This window comes from Malaya genurostris, chromosome 1 (genome assembly GCF_030247185.1).
Source record: "Malaya genurostris strain Urasoe2022 chromosome 1, Malgen_1.1, whole genome shotgun sequence".
Lineage (NCBI taxonomy): Eukaryota > Metazoa > Arthropoda > Insecta > Diptera > Culicidae > Malaya > Malaya genurostris.
The window spans coordinates 111,510,814-111,525,666 of NC_080570.1; the positions used below are offsets into that span (position 1 = coordinate 111,510,814).

The 14,853-nt window shown below is 37.7% G+C and overlaps 2 protein-coding genes across 5 annotated transcripts in view; one reads left to right on the plus strand and one right to left on the minus strand.

Moving 5' to 3' along the window:
* Positions 1-4,462: 4,462 nt before the first annotated feature.
* LOC131440341 (RING-box protein 1A) lies at positions 4,463-5,643 on the plus strand. The gene is made up of 5 exons (XM_058611562.1): positions 4,463-4,589; positions 4,673-4,793; positions 4,856-4,883; positions 5,115-5,236; positions 5,304-5,643. The coding sequence occupies exons 2-5, from the start codon at positions 4,713-4,715 to the stop codon at positions 5,400-5,402; spliced, it is 330 nt and encodes a 109-aa protein (XP_058467545.1). The 5' UTR covers positions 4,463-4,589; positions 4,673-4,712; the 3' UTR covers positions 5,403-5,643.
* A 4,840-nt stretch (positions 5,644-10,483) lies between these two features.
* Positions 10,484-14,853, minus strand: part of LOC131425418 (proton channel OtopLc-like) — a 31,806-nt gene continuing 27,436 nt past the window's right edge. For all 4 annotated transcript variants that reach the window (XM_058587320.1, XM_058587319.1, XM_058587318.1 and 1 more), the window contains 4 exons: positions 12,546-13,004; positions 12,267-12,484; positions 11,817-12,206; positions 10,484-11,757 (listed from right to left, as the gene is read on the minus strand). In XM_058587320.1, the coding sequence (XP_058443303.1) occupies positions 10,703-11,757; positions 11,817-12,206; positions 12,267-12,484; positions 12,546-13,004 (2,122 nt within the window). In that variant the 3' untranslated portion in view covers positions 10,484-10,702. The remainder of the gene's footprint in view (positions 11,758-11,816; positions 12,207-12,266; positions 12,485-12,545; positions 13,005-14,853) is intronic.

The window sequence follows — 14,853 nt, forward strand, 5'->3', positions numbered from 1 at the left end:
ATTAGTTGAGATCTGACATCACGATACTCCACGCATGTCCAAACGACATGATCAATATCCCGATAAACTTCTCCAGGGGAAAGCACAATGATTAGTCTCGGAGAGCCCAATTCGAAGGAGATGTGCATCTAACGTGTAGTGATTGGACATGAGTCTGGACATCACACGAATGAAATCCTTACTCACATCCAGTCCCCTGAACCATGCCTTTGTCGATATATTCGGAATAATTGAGTGCATCCACCGACCCAGATCATCTCTATCCCAAGAAGCTTGCCAGCTGGCAAGTGTTCTTTGGCGAGACGAGCTATAGAATTCGTTGAAAGCAATCGGTCGCTCATAAATTTCACCCTCAATAGCACCACGTTTGGCTAAAATATCGGCTCTTTCATTGCCAGGAATGGAGCAATGAGCCGGGACCCAGACTATAGTGATTAGATAATTATTGTTCAATATGTCGTTCAGGCACTGTTTTATTTTGCCCAGGAAAAACGGTTCAGTCTTGCCAGTCATGTTTGAGCGAATGGCTTCAATTGCACTCAGACTATCTGTGAAGAGGAAATAATGGTTTGGAGATAATGTGACGATTACACTCAAACTATACTGAACTGCTGCTAGCTCTGCTATATAAACAGATGCAGGTTCTTGAAGCCTAAATGAGGCCGAAACATTATTGTTGAACATACCAAACCCTGTCGCTTCTTCAATTCGCGATCCGTCCGTGTAAAACATTTTCTCAGAGTCAATATGCCTGAACTTACTTGAAAATATTTTTGGGATTTCCGTCGAGCGTAGGTGATCCGGGATTCCACGCACTTCGCGCTGCATGGATGTGTCGAAAAATAAAGTTGAGTCAGGGACATTTAGGAGGCTGACATGGATAGGAATATATCTTGAAGGGTTGATTTCCTGTGACATATGGTTAAAATATACTGTCATGAATTTTGTTTGAGATCGAAGCTCGACTAGTCGTTCGAAATTATTAATTACCATGGGATTCAGCACCTCACATCTTATTAGCAGGCGTGATGAAAGCTCCCAAAATCGATCTTTTAATGGAAGAACTCCCGCCAGAACTTCAAGACTCATTGTATGTGTTGAATGCATGCAGCCTAAGGCAATTCGCAAACAACGGTACTGAATTCGCTCAAGTTTGATAATATTAGAGTTTGCAGCGGAACGAAAACAAACGCATCCATATTCCATCACTGAAAGTATCGTTGTTTGATACAATTTTATTAGATCTTGCGGATGAGCACCCCACCAAGATCCTGTTATTGTTCGAAGAAAATTTACTCTTTGTTGGCATTTCGTTATCAGATACCTAATGTGTCCTCCCCACTTGCATTTGGAATCGAACCACACCCCGAGGTATTTAAAAGTTAAAACCTGTTGGATCAAAGTTACCATAACCTTGGTGACTGCATATTGAAGGGTGGATGATAATCAAAATAAACTGCAGATCGGTTATTTAATTACGGAAAATTTCAATGGATTTATCGACAGCCTCGAGAGGAAGATTCTCTTCTCACGATAAGTAAAAACTAAGAGGGATTCAGCCAAAGATTGAAATGCGAATGAAAACAGTTGTTTTAGGTTTTGACTATATCAGTTATTGAAGTCTTTTATAAAGCGGTTTCTACTGTTTGCCAAAGAGAAGTAAGTATTGTATAGCTTAATATTTCTTTTCCAATAACTGCAATTCGTTTCAGCCAGGTTCAACATTTCGACAGTAGCGGACATTATGACGCATAACCTACTGCTGAGGTAGAACCGTCATGTGATAACAGCTCCGCGCAAACCGTCGAGAAAGATATGAATATGTTCTACAACGAGCTGAGTGAGACCAAGCGACTTGGAAGTGCGATGCAGTCCCTACATAATACATAATACTGCACCTTAGCGAGTTTTTCGTTACTGGAGGAAATTTTTGTTTTTGGCTAGTGAACTAGTGAATTGTCTTCGACGGAGTATTCTACAGAAACTACTGAAGAGTGCCAAATAATATTGGGCGCATGCAGTTTGGTGAGCATTCGCCATCCCAACATCACGCTATCATCCAATCAATAAATGCATATTTATGATGTTTCATCAATTGTTTCGTTTAAATCGAGTTCATTTCAATACATCTCTGCTTTGTTATCAAAAAATCCGTCGTTAACACAAAAATTAACACTAATGGAACGATTCCATCGCTTTCTCAAAGTGTTTGTTTATTTATTTTGGGGCTACTTGGTAACTAGATCGTTGCAACTTAAGCAGTGTTGCTCGAGAATTATTTTTATTATTAACAAGGGGTCCCTATATTTGTGGTAACTGGCGGTCAATCGTTAACGGACAATTTTAATGCTGATTTTTCTTCGGAGTGCCTGGTCGTGTCGTCGGTTGAACCAAATGCCATTTTTATCGTTCAACAAAACCGGCAGACATAGGTCCATTGTTGAGTCATTTTTAATATGAGGAGTTGGAGCCCCGTGGACTAGTTTCACTGGAGAATTTCCGAAATTTTTAATACCTATTTTTTAAACTTACATTACATACCTGTACAATAATTCTGCTTCACGTAGAATTACAACACATTATTTTTCTATAGGTAAAACCTAATTTTCACACTATTTTACAAGAGAAAAAACAATTACAAACCGTTCCAGAGAACTGAACGATTATTTCGAACAGTATGTCGTTCAACAAACGCTCAACGACCAACAAAATTTAATCGCTTGCTGAGTGGGTATGCTGGTTTGAAATTCAGCCCGCATAATTTAAAATGTTAAGGGCATATTCAGGAGTGTTCTAGTTCTAGATGCAAAATTTATGTCAGTTTTAAAATTTAAATCTAGAAATTATAACAAAATAAACTGGCAGCCCTAGCAGCGTTTTATCTGTGTTTCAAATATAGAAAAAATAGAACGGTAATGTATTCCAGTTTTAAATTTGACAGTAGAACTGGTCGAAAAAATAAAACTAAAACGGATTGCTGGGGATACGTTTGTTTCAGTTTCATTTACATTATAGACCACCCATATGAATCTTGCAGCTGCTGAGTTTGCTCTAAGCAGTAGTATTTGTACAATGGTAACCGCATGTGTCTGTTGTTGATATAACTATAAACATGGTTTTTGTTCCCCTACAGAACAATGGTCACACAATATACAATTTCGTTGCATTTATAGATTGAAATATGTAAAAGCTTTGGATTACAACAAAACTTCAAAAATATTAAACAGGGTAACAAACGGGACAATGAACTATTAAAGTTTGTGTTTTTCATTTTCCAACAAGCGAACCAAATGTAAAATATTACATGAAGGAAAATATATGCTTGCCTCAATTTCACAGTCATTGAATTAATAAAACTTTACTGACCAATAACCAAGTTTATTCCATTTACATTAATCGATAGAGTGGAACTAGATATAAAATGGATCAAAACATTTACAACATTTTTTGTATTCTTTTTTCATTGTCGATAAAAAATGTAGTATGTTCAAATTACAAATGGTAAGTTCTTTGTCGAAAAATATTTACTATACTGCGAATAGCTGAAGAGGCAAGGTCTATCCATAAAGGAAATTGATAATAATTCGATTACTCCAAAAACCATTTTTGACATCGCTATATTCGAATCTTGAACTTCATCAATAAAACAGCTGATTCCTTCCAAACGTATGACACATATAAAGTAACTATACATGTACAATCATTTTACATTTTTACAGGTTGAACAATTATTTGTCATGTACGATACATTTTCATATTAAATGCATGATAATCAGGGCTTGTATTGAGAATCCTCAAACGAACTAAGCAACAAACAAACATCCGCTGTGAATACTTTGCTTGACATTACTGAATGAGAGACCTATAGTAGAGAGAAACTGGATGCGTGAGAGTATATGCTACCGAACAGACCAGTTTTCTTGCTTGGTAAATTGCCTGTGCCCTCAGTCTCAATTAACATATGTATTAAGCAATCTATGGCAACGCAATGTAATGAATGATTCGCTCTTGTTGGTACTGTACGAGAATGAAGAATTTTACTTCACGGTTTGCTACAAGACGCGAAGCAAGGTCATACAGGCAATGTCAACGGTGTTTTTCAGTGTAGGTTTACAGAAATCATTTTTTAGCCAAATGTTTGCACTTCAAGACCAAAATTTGATCACATTTCAAAAATATTTGAATCATTGTCTAGCATAAATTCTGCATTTGAGCCTATTTTCAACACGATCAAATTGTTTTTTTTTGAGTTTACACTGTGCATATATCATTGAAACTCTAAAAGTAATGTTCTTTAAATAAATATTCATCGGAACTAAAAGTTATTAATCTATTTTGCTCATAGGCATCCTCAATATGAGAACCATTTATCAAATGCTAACCTCGAAAAGCGTAAGTTCAGCACGTCCATATGTCTTGAATATTGCAGGATTTTTTCTCGCTGTGTACTTTTTATGAACTGAATATTAGCGAAAAAAATTCGTAGGGTTGGCATCGCTGCGTGTTGCGGCTGTCATTTTTCGTTGTCAGTGAAAGAAGGTTGGCATTCGACGGAATACGGAAGGCTTTGTCACGGTTACTTGAAATACGTAAGTTTTCGGCATTGAAGCATGCACAGCTTGCTCAAATTTTATTCCGCTTGTCATGTTTATGTATATTTCTGATCCTACAGGTACTAGTTTTTGTCCAGAAAATAGAAACAAATCAACAAAATGGAGATTGATGAGGAAGAGTTCGAGCAGCCAACCTCCAGCAGCAGTCGCGGAGAGCGGAAACGATTCGAAGTGAAAAAAGTATGGACCATTGTTAAAAGTTCTGGTAGCTGTTTAACTTTTCTTGTTATTAATCTTTTCAGTGGAATGCCGTCGCTTTGTGGGCCTGGGGTAAGATTTTTTAAAAGATATTTTACTCATTAAAAACAATTGATCTGATATCAACATTGATCATTTGTTCATTGTTCTGAAATTCGTTGTATTCTAAATATAGAGTAGGTCAACATTGATCCTTGAAACATCTACATGTTCAATTTTTTATAAACTACACTTAAATGTAGTCTTATTGATTTTTCTATTTTTCTTAACGATATTTCATGTATTTATAATATGTTTCTACAGATATTGTGGTAGATAATTGCGCTATTTGTCGTAATCACATCATGGACTTGTGCATCGAGTGCCAGGCCAATCAAGCCTCGGCAACCAGCGAGGAGTGCACCGTCGCCTGGGGTGTATGCAATGTAAGTCTAGAATTGCGTATAATGAAACAGCCGTTCAACAATTATTATTTTTCTCATGTTTCAACAGCATGCATTCCACTTTCACTGTATTTCGAGGTGGCTGAAAACCCGACAGGTATGTCCTTTGGATAATAGAGAATGGGAGTTCCAGAAGTATGGGCATTAGATTCCGCTGTATGAAAATTATATTACTTCACCCGCGAAAGGTTCTCAGTTCGGAGTTGGACAATACATAAGCTGGCAGTATATTTTGTTGCTGAAAACCCCCATCTGTGAGACAAATGACTCATTTTAACAGAATATATTCATCAATTCATTGAAACGTGTGTTGCTGCCTTATTTCGAACGATAGGCTCTTTACAAAATTCTGATTTCCTAAATCCCAATAAAATTAGAAACGTATTAAATTGAATTTTAGTACATTCCGAAAATCCGTTTCAAATTGATTTAGGTAGTCGGTCTGATAAAGTTTGGTTGTTTTTGAAAATTTAATTGTAAAACAACAGATTTTCGGAGCAGTTGCATATTTATTTTATGTGAAATGATCACTATTTTTGTATTAAAAAATGTCTGTTTGACCCTGCGTTGATCTATAAAGTCTACATTTTGCATTCTGTGTCGCGATCGATTTTGAGCTCATAGTGGTCTAATAAACGTTTTGTAGATGACCAAATCCGTGCGGTGGCGTACTTTACTCGATCGAAGAGTTTATCAGAGTCCAAAGTACGCACGATTAAAAAAACGTCTCGTTATCGACAGTCACCAGTGAACCCAAATACAACAACTCGTCAATCATCTCAATATCGTCATCGTCAATCAATATTCGTGATGGAAAGCGTAGTGTTTCTTCTTTGGAGCCTTTTTCTCTCATGCATTTTGTTCTCGACGCATTTATAGCCCATTCGATGAGCCTAGCTTCGGCTTTTAGTCCGATGTATGTTTCCATCATCATCTCGAAGTTTCGTGTCACAATATCAATGTAGACAGCGGAGATGAAAAGTTGTACTGTCTTTCGGAAGATCGTATCGAAATTTACGACTCAGACCAAGTCTAATGGTCATCTTCGTCTCATCAAAAAGTGACCGTTTTCACCGCATCGCTTCGTTTTGATTTTGCGAAGTCATAACACAAAGATTTGGTTATGTTCTAGTACAAAATATGGATAGTTCCTAAATGACCATCTGAATCGACCAGTATTAGCCGAAACTTGTTTTCGAGTGGCACGTCAGGAAAACCTTCGGTGTTTGTTACAAGTGTGTTGCAAATAGTAACAACTTTACGTCTGCTTAGCGGTTCAAATTGAACTGTTTAAGTTTGCACTAAGCAGTTAAATTTGAACTGCTCGGCACAGACAAGTCTAAGACAAAGATTTTTGTTTGTTTGTGTTTTTTATTATGAAAACCACTACTACCATTCGATTCAGCGCATCTAATTTAGCTAAAACCAATTATCGAATATGATTTGTCCCTGGGAATATATCAAACAACCCAACAATTCTGGAACTTAAACTTTAGTTTTGACTTAAACTTTAGTTTTAAAAACTTTAGTTTTGACGAAAAAATCGACACTTTCGCACTCACCGACTACTGAGATGACAATTGTGCTGTCGGGGTTGTTAAGATCCCCTTCAAACCTAAGATCAGATAGGACCACTCGCGTTTCAATTTTGGAGCCAGGCATCGGGACCCATTTTGAAACTTTCATCGTGGCACTGTTTTCCCTACCACAAGCCCATTCTCATCGTATTTGCCGTGTTGGCATTTTGATTAGGGAAAGTGGTCAAATGAAATCGAAATCAGAATAATCATTTTAACGTTCATCGTAGGATCCTAGCCAGGTTTGTTACAAACTATAGTATTGTCGCGCGTAAGGGCCGCTTATTATTATTTAAATTAGAGTGCCTATAACCAGAGTGACGACATCTCATCCGTAATGCTGGCAACAATTAAAAACATTCCATTAGCTTTACATTGATTCGACAGGTCGTTTGCTCGTTTGGAACTGGTAGCTGTCATTTCAAATGAACAGCTGTCGTCACTCTGATTATAGTCACTCTAATTTAAATTATGCAATAGAATGATTCATTCATAGAAAGTAAAAGAAATTGGCTACACTGCCAGCGTCCTCAAACGTGTATAATCAATTCTTGACAATACTTCGGCATATCGCATAAAAGCAAGAAATACTATAATAAGAAGCCAGTTCACTAATGTTTTCTTAGCTTCAAACCAAGCAAATGGAAAATAGAGAATAGTAATTAGGTTTTTTACCATCACTGCTAACCTCAATCGAATGAACACATTTTGACAATCCAGCAGTACTGTTTGTAAACAGATATTTTTTTGTTAACAATTTGGATGAAACCATTTACGGTCCATATCGCCAAAATAGAATTTTAAAACATTTGTTCACGATTGGATACGGTTTGTTTTTGAGATTTATCAAATAAAAGTGACTAGTTGCAAAGTGTAAAGATGATTGTTTAAGACGTGTTCTTTGATTTTTGTTTAAGCTTGTTTATAAACAGTACCGCTGAACTGTCAAGGATGAATGCTTGTTCATTTGTGACGTCACGATAAAAAATCTAATAATAAAAAACACGCATCCAAAGAATAGCTCCTCCCAACTTGTGTTTTGAGCTACGCCACTGAACTGATCAGCAAAATGAGCTTACACGGAATTAAAAAAAAAACTCTTATCATCTACTTACACAGAATAATTCACGCGTTTTTTTTATAACGGTCAATAAGCCATTCATCAACATTCACTTTGAAGAGTATTTTAGAATCTAAGCCAATACCTGACAACTGAGGGGCTGCTTTTGTTCCAATTTTGGACCAGTTTCTGATTGGCTGATTTGAATGTTGCTACCCGCACGTTGTGAAAAGTAAAAACTTTTGCAGGGTACGCGAGCAATGATGTCAAGTATAGAGAAAATCAGAAAACAAGGTAATTGAATTTATAATCTTAGCACACCAAGGAAAATGAAAATTTTTAGAGAGTTCATCGTTTTTTCAATCTCATCTGTAATGAATATATATAAAGATTGTCCCAGAAAGTATGGACGCAACCAAAAATCGCTGTCATTTCGCAATGGTTCAGAAACTTTCAATTTTTATGGCTGCGTCCAGTGGTTTACACTCTTCTCTAACCACTTGTGCAGTTGTTTATTCGTTTTCATTAGCGTGTTTCGAAATGCGTGGACTTTCAGCAGAACAACGTCGAAAAATTATGTACAAATGGTGCACAGAACGCGGACTGTCACTGAGAAAGATAGCAAAAATGGAAGAAGTAAGTCGTGCGAAATGCAACCAGGTAGTTCAGTGAGGATAACACCTTTGAGGATAAACCGAAAACGGGTCGAAAAAAGGTCCTGCTAACCCTCAGTTTGATAAACGTATACTGAAGGTGTTCGAGCAAAAGAACTAAGTTTCAGTTCGGGATGTGTCCAAAAAAGTGGGCACTTCGAAGTCAAATGTTCTTCGTGCTAAAGAACGTTTGAATCTTCGAACCTATAAGAAGCAGAAACAACCAAAACGTAGTACGAAACAAGAAGCATCGATCAGGCCGAGAGTTCGAAAGCTGTACAATACGATTCTTGCTTGATATTTGAACTGCATAATCATGAACGACCAAACCTACGTGAAACTCGATTACAAATCCTTGCCGGGACCACAATATTATACGGTGCGAGAAGGGCAAGTGTTAAACCAGTCCGAGACATCGATTGAAGTCGACAAAATTGGTAAGAAAGCTATGGTCTGGCAAGCAATTTGTAGCTGTGGTAAGATTTCGAAACTTCATCACCACTGCTTCAATGAACAGCGAAATAAACATCAAGGAATGTTTACAAAAACGACTTCTACCCATGATTCGAAGCCACAAGGATCCTGTTGTCTTCTGACCACATCTTGCTTCTTGCCACTACTCGAAATCAACGGTAGAATTGTATACTACCAAAAAAGTCACTTTCGTCCCAAAAGACATGAATCCACCAAATTACCTACAACTTCGACCAATTGAGGAATTTTGGGCATTAACGAAGGCACATCTTAGGAAACATGTCTAGGCAGCCGAAACCATTCAACAGTTCGAAAAAGATTGGAAAAAAGTGCCAAAACTTGTCGCCAAGAAGTCTGTACGGAATTAAATGAGGAACGTTCGCAAGAAGGTGCGCCTGCTAGTCTACAATGGCTAAGTAGCAAATGTTGAGAATAATATTCTGTTGTTGTAGTCTAATACTATCAGTATATCGAATAAAATATGAATATCTAACACTTGTGAATTATTTACAGCGAAAGACCGAGCTATTATAAGATTAATATTTGTTTCTCTGCATAAAAAGTTATTAAAAAATCTGTAAATGTGGCAACAGTGTAACCGATACGTAAACAGGCAGTTGATATTTACTCAACAGGACGAAGAAGAAGAGAAGGGTGACTTGGAAGGAAGAATAAGAAGCCAGTTGTCAGGTCTTGTCTTAGTTTCGTATGGCACTCGCTGAGAGTAAGTTTTCTCTTTCGTCTGGTGTTAAATTTAATACTCTATTTTTTATAACTCGCCTGCAATTTCTTTCGAAAGTGGAAGTTGACAGGTTGCTTATTGGTTGTTAACAAAAAAAAACGCGTGAATTAATATTGATTTTATGGGAAATTTTGAAAAATCATGCAGTAAATTTTTGATACACTAATTTTTGACTAGAGCTTTCCAATGACCGATGAACAGGTAGCGGCTTCCTTCATTCGTTGGATAGAAGTAAGTCAGTATTTGTTTAAAGCAAAGTATTCCTTATTCGAATCCCTTATTCAATTCAAATGATATTGAGTAATGTTAACTCACTCGAGCTAATTTTACCATTTGTATCACTGAGTAAATTTTACTCAGAATTTGACAAATACCATATTTACTCGAAAGTGAGTAAACAAGCCTTACTCACTATAGAGTAGTTCCAATATTAACGAAAGTGAGTGAAATTGTACTCACTTTAGAGTAACATTGAACGAGCGTGTGTGTTGACAAAAGGGGGGGGGGGGGGGGGGGGGGGGGAACCAGTTAGTAAAAAACGTTTACATAACACAAGGGGTGTACCGATAGTAAATAGTTCGCGCAGTTTAATATAGGTGGAGTTAGTGCCCCACGAAAATTTATTTTTATAAGAATTTAGAGTGTGATGTTTGTTAGGCTGTGATGATAACTCACACAAACATACACACACATGGGTAATGGGATCAATGAAAGACATTCATGTTTGTTTTATAACAAATTCTTATTGGTTTTATGTTTACTAATCTCCAATACACACATCACTGGTTGCTTAATACTGTCATACAAAATAAGTAATTGCTGTCCATCATTTGTGTTCAGATTCTGATGAGTTCCAACAGACTTAGAGAATCTCTTTTGTATATACATCACACCACAGTGTTTCTCTTACACATAAAAAGACGTTTTTTGAGTATATCCAGGCTAATGGTGATCTGTGTTTTTGACCTTGTAGGTAGATTTCCATACTTCGAAAAGGCAAATGGTTGAATGAAAACGGTAAAAAATTGCCAACGGCATCGAGACATGCGTTATTACGGTCCAAGCCCAGGTACCGAAAAACTCCAGATGCGTGGGCCTGAAGCTCGCTCGGCCTTTGACCAACGTATTGATGAACCACATAGCCATATTGGCCACGAGAAGAAAGGTAACAATTTCGCGTCCCGGTTTGCTCCGGTTCTGCTGAGCACCTCGACACTTTCTCCAGACGGCGTTGAGGATGAACAGAGTTTGCATGGACGTTTGTACCAAGCTGAATATTTCCGCAATCAATCCTTCCCGTGCTCCGATAACTCCTTGCTTTATGGAAAAATAGCTGCCGATTATACTAAACATTCCGTACACGTATACACCTGTTTGAGCAAGAACCAGAAGTGTACAATCCAGGCTGACCGATCCTGCGTGTGGATCGTTACTCTTCTTGCAGAATTTTAAATCTCTCATTCTGATCATTGCTGCCACTACTCCAGCAGCTGTCACCGAATAAAGCATCGTTTCGGCGATCGTTACTTCCTGAAGAGCAAAATACTCGTAGCCTGGTTCATCATGAAGTACAAAGTACATAATCAAACAGATGATCGTTAGAACGGTGATTATAATTCCGCCAAACATTCCACGATGAGCACGGGAACAGTCTACGGAGAAATGATGTGCACTTTTGGTACTATTGGTGCTATGAATTTTATGCGAGTTTCGACGGGTTCGATCAATCTCTGCAATGGTCTTGACTTTTTTCCACATCTCATACAGAATTACGGCACAAATCAGTGAATATTCAATGGTGCATGGAAACAGGAAAGGGGAGGCATTTTGGACCAACGATCCCATGATGTTAGTTCGTTGGCAGTCTATGTATTCTACAGTGTCTTGGGTTGCTCGCTTGACAATCGTGTGGTTGTAGTTGTTTGAATCTTTTAAAAACGATGTATTCGTCACGGATGGAGTTAGTGTTGTACTGGCAACCTCAACCAGGGTAGGAACTGCAAAAATATTTAACATTTGGTAGGATAGCGATGCAATATATTGAACTTCAACTTACGGATTTTGCCATGTTCGGCCAAGTGAGCCAAATGATGAATCTCGTGTTTCGTCTCTTCAACCAACACGTACAACCACTCGCAGAGATTCGTTGCAACCATGTGCATCAACCCGAAGCGTGCAAATACCTTATGACGGGCCATATCTAGCTCCGAGGTATTCAGGAAGATGAACTGCATCTGCACTATGGAAAGGATCATCCGAGCTGCTGGTGTCACAACGATAAATACACTGGAACACCCTTCAGTTGTTCGCAGTTCGAAGTATTGGCCAACCTCGAGACCTGAGTAAACCATGGTTCCAATGCCGAAAGCGATCGCACCTACCCGCAGGTAGAAGCTTCCAAAGTGAGGCACTCGCTTCTTTATCGGATAGTTATTGGTTTTCTCATCTATAAGAATGAGCTAGAGTTAATACGAGTACATCTAAAAAAAACTCATAAACAACTTACGATATGTTTTGATCAACGTCATAACCGCTCTTCGTCGCATGTTGGATGCATAGACAAAAATAACAAACGAGATACTAGTTACGTAGAGGTAAAGATAAAAACCTTGGTAAACATTAGCCGGTATTTGTGATGACAAGATCTCTGTCACTGGCAACGCGATCCCGAGAATCACAATGACCTTGGCGTACAACGCCGATAGAGCTGTACTTAGTGCATCGCTGAAAATGAGAATTCTTAGTTTAACCGACTGTTCATAGCCATTTTGGTACTGTTACCTACTCTCCAATTCGTCTGTTTTTCCGACGAGACTCTATCGCTAGTTCACTCTGGGCTCCGGAACCATGTGGAATCTGGCTCAGCGACGCTTTGCTGCCCATGTTGGACTCGCTATCGTGTGTCTGGTTAACACTTTTACTTCTCCGTGGGAGCCATGCCAAGGACCCCCGCCGCAGTGCAGTCATAATTGCCGATGGTCTGTGTGTAGATAGGATGTCCTGCATAATCACCGAAGATCTTCGTGGTGCGGCACCATTTGTGTGGGTTGTGGTAGTGGGTTTTCTGGTTGGTGATGTATCTTCCGGGATTTGATCGAGAATTGTGGCCGAACCGTGGTGGCTATATTTTACTGGCATTGCTGCAATGGAAGCCGCTTTCGTTAGCAATTGACCAGAATCGTCATCGGTTCTCAGAACTGGAAGGTAATTGTGAAGATCTTTGGAGTCAGAGCCGATCTGTTCGCTGAAATACATTGAGGAAACATACATTATTTAACGTTATTTGATCAATATGATTTTCAAGAATTACAACTGGAAAAGGTTTATATTGTCTTAAATTAAACACTATCCACATCAGAATTCCGAATGCGGATTTACTGTAAATTTGGGTGTAAAATTTCAGCAGCCATGTAAGTCTGAAGACAGAATTGGTTTGAATTAGTTGGCCACGAATTTTTTTCGAACTAAAAGCTTGGTACGAAGGGAACTTTGCAAGACTTAACTTAGCGAACTTCTAAGATGCTCCTAAAGTACATTGTTAATCTTTTCAGTATTTATGAAGTTCGCTCGGAACTTTTCCTGTAATGTTAAGTTATTCAAAGTTCTTCATTTACTTTTAAGCAGTAAGAAAGTTGATTATTTTAGATACTGTGGAACTTTTGGTTGCTGGAGTTTCGTAGATCCCTTTGATTCTATTCCAAAGTTCTAAGCTTAAAAAAGATACGCTTACTCTTGTTTACAAGTAGTGCTGCTTTTTTTTTCTTTGCTTAGTAAAACAGTTCATGTTTTGTGCTCACAAACAGAGGTTAGACTCTGTTTCGGTCCCTCTTTCTAAGTTTTTGGCTATAGCGTACCCGAAGCAGGTATAAAAGTTGAGCTTTCCGGTTTTTCTGATAGATGACGTTCTGTGTAACACATGGGATGAAAAGTCCCGGGCCTAACACATAGATGGCGTTAGTTTTATTGCAGTCAACTATTTTTCAGTTATTATTAACCTCTAAGAGATAGCTGTTAAAACTTCATGATATACTATTCATTAGTTTGTGAGTTATCGTGCTAAGAGTGATGCTACTTTTGTTGTTTTCAGAATAATGGACCAAAAACAATTTCGTTTTTTAATTTTACACTGCTTTTTGATGGGAAAAAATACCGTTCAAGCGAAGTAATTGCTTGAAAAGTGTTATGGTTTCCTTCAATTTTATTTTTGCTTTTCTTATAGAGAATAACTAATTTTAAATTTGACAGAAGAACTGGTCAAACAAATAAAACTAGAACGGCTTGCTGGGGATACGTTTGTTCCAGTTTCTGTTCTATTATAGATCATCTGTATAGAACTTCTAGCTGCTGAATTTGCTCTTATGGTCCCATAGTTTGCTATTGGCATATTGTCGCAAAACTGAAATGTAGAGGCGCTGCTTGTTTAGAGATGATACTTTCAGCAAGAGCTGTCAAATCGGTAGGAAAATTTCTAATTACTACACCTTTTCAACGATTTCTTATGAAAACTGGCAAATTTATTTGAAAAATCATAGTAGAAATTGAAGAAAAAGTTTTTACTCTGAGGTGGTAATGTTGATCTTAGTTCATTGTGCGAAATCTACCGTTTATTTAGAATAGAGTATTAAACTTTGTTTGATACCATTTTTCAAATGCCTGGAAATAACAAATAAAGTATCCAAAATAAATAGTACTCGATCGCTATACATTCTAGTACTCGAGAAATTACAATACACTGGTTTTTGTTTAAAAAAATGTTGATCCGAAACAACCTAACCTTACCCAATTTCACACATTTCTGAAGATTTTCCATATTTAATCGTAGTTTACGCTAAAAAAGTAGTAGTAATCACTTTGAATTCGATTTTCTTCTACTCCGAGTGTACTTTTATTGCTGATATCTATTTGTACGATTGAATAAATGATAAAAATGTTGCAAATCACTACTGCCGATATGAAAATTTCCGAAAGAATCCTCCTTTTCTTGGTGTCATTTTTCTTTGGCAGGTGTCGCTACCGGTAAATCAGCTTTGCGACAATGTGCCAATTGAATTTTAGCCGGATCGAACTTTCGGTTCGGGAGTAACGGGGTGAAA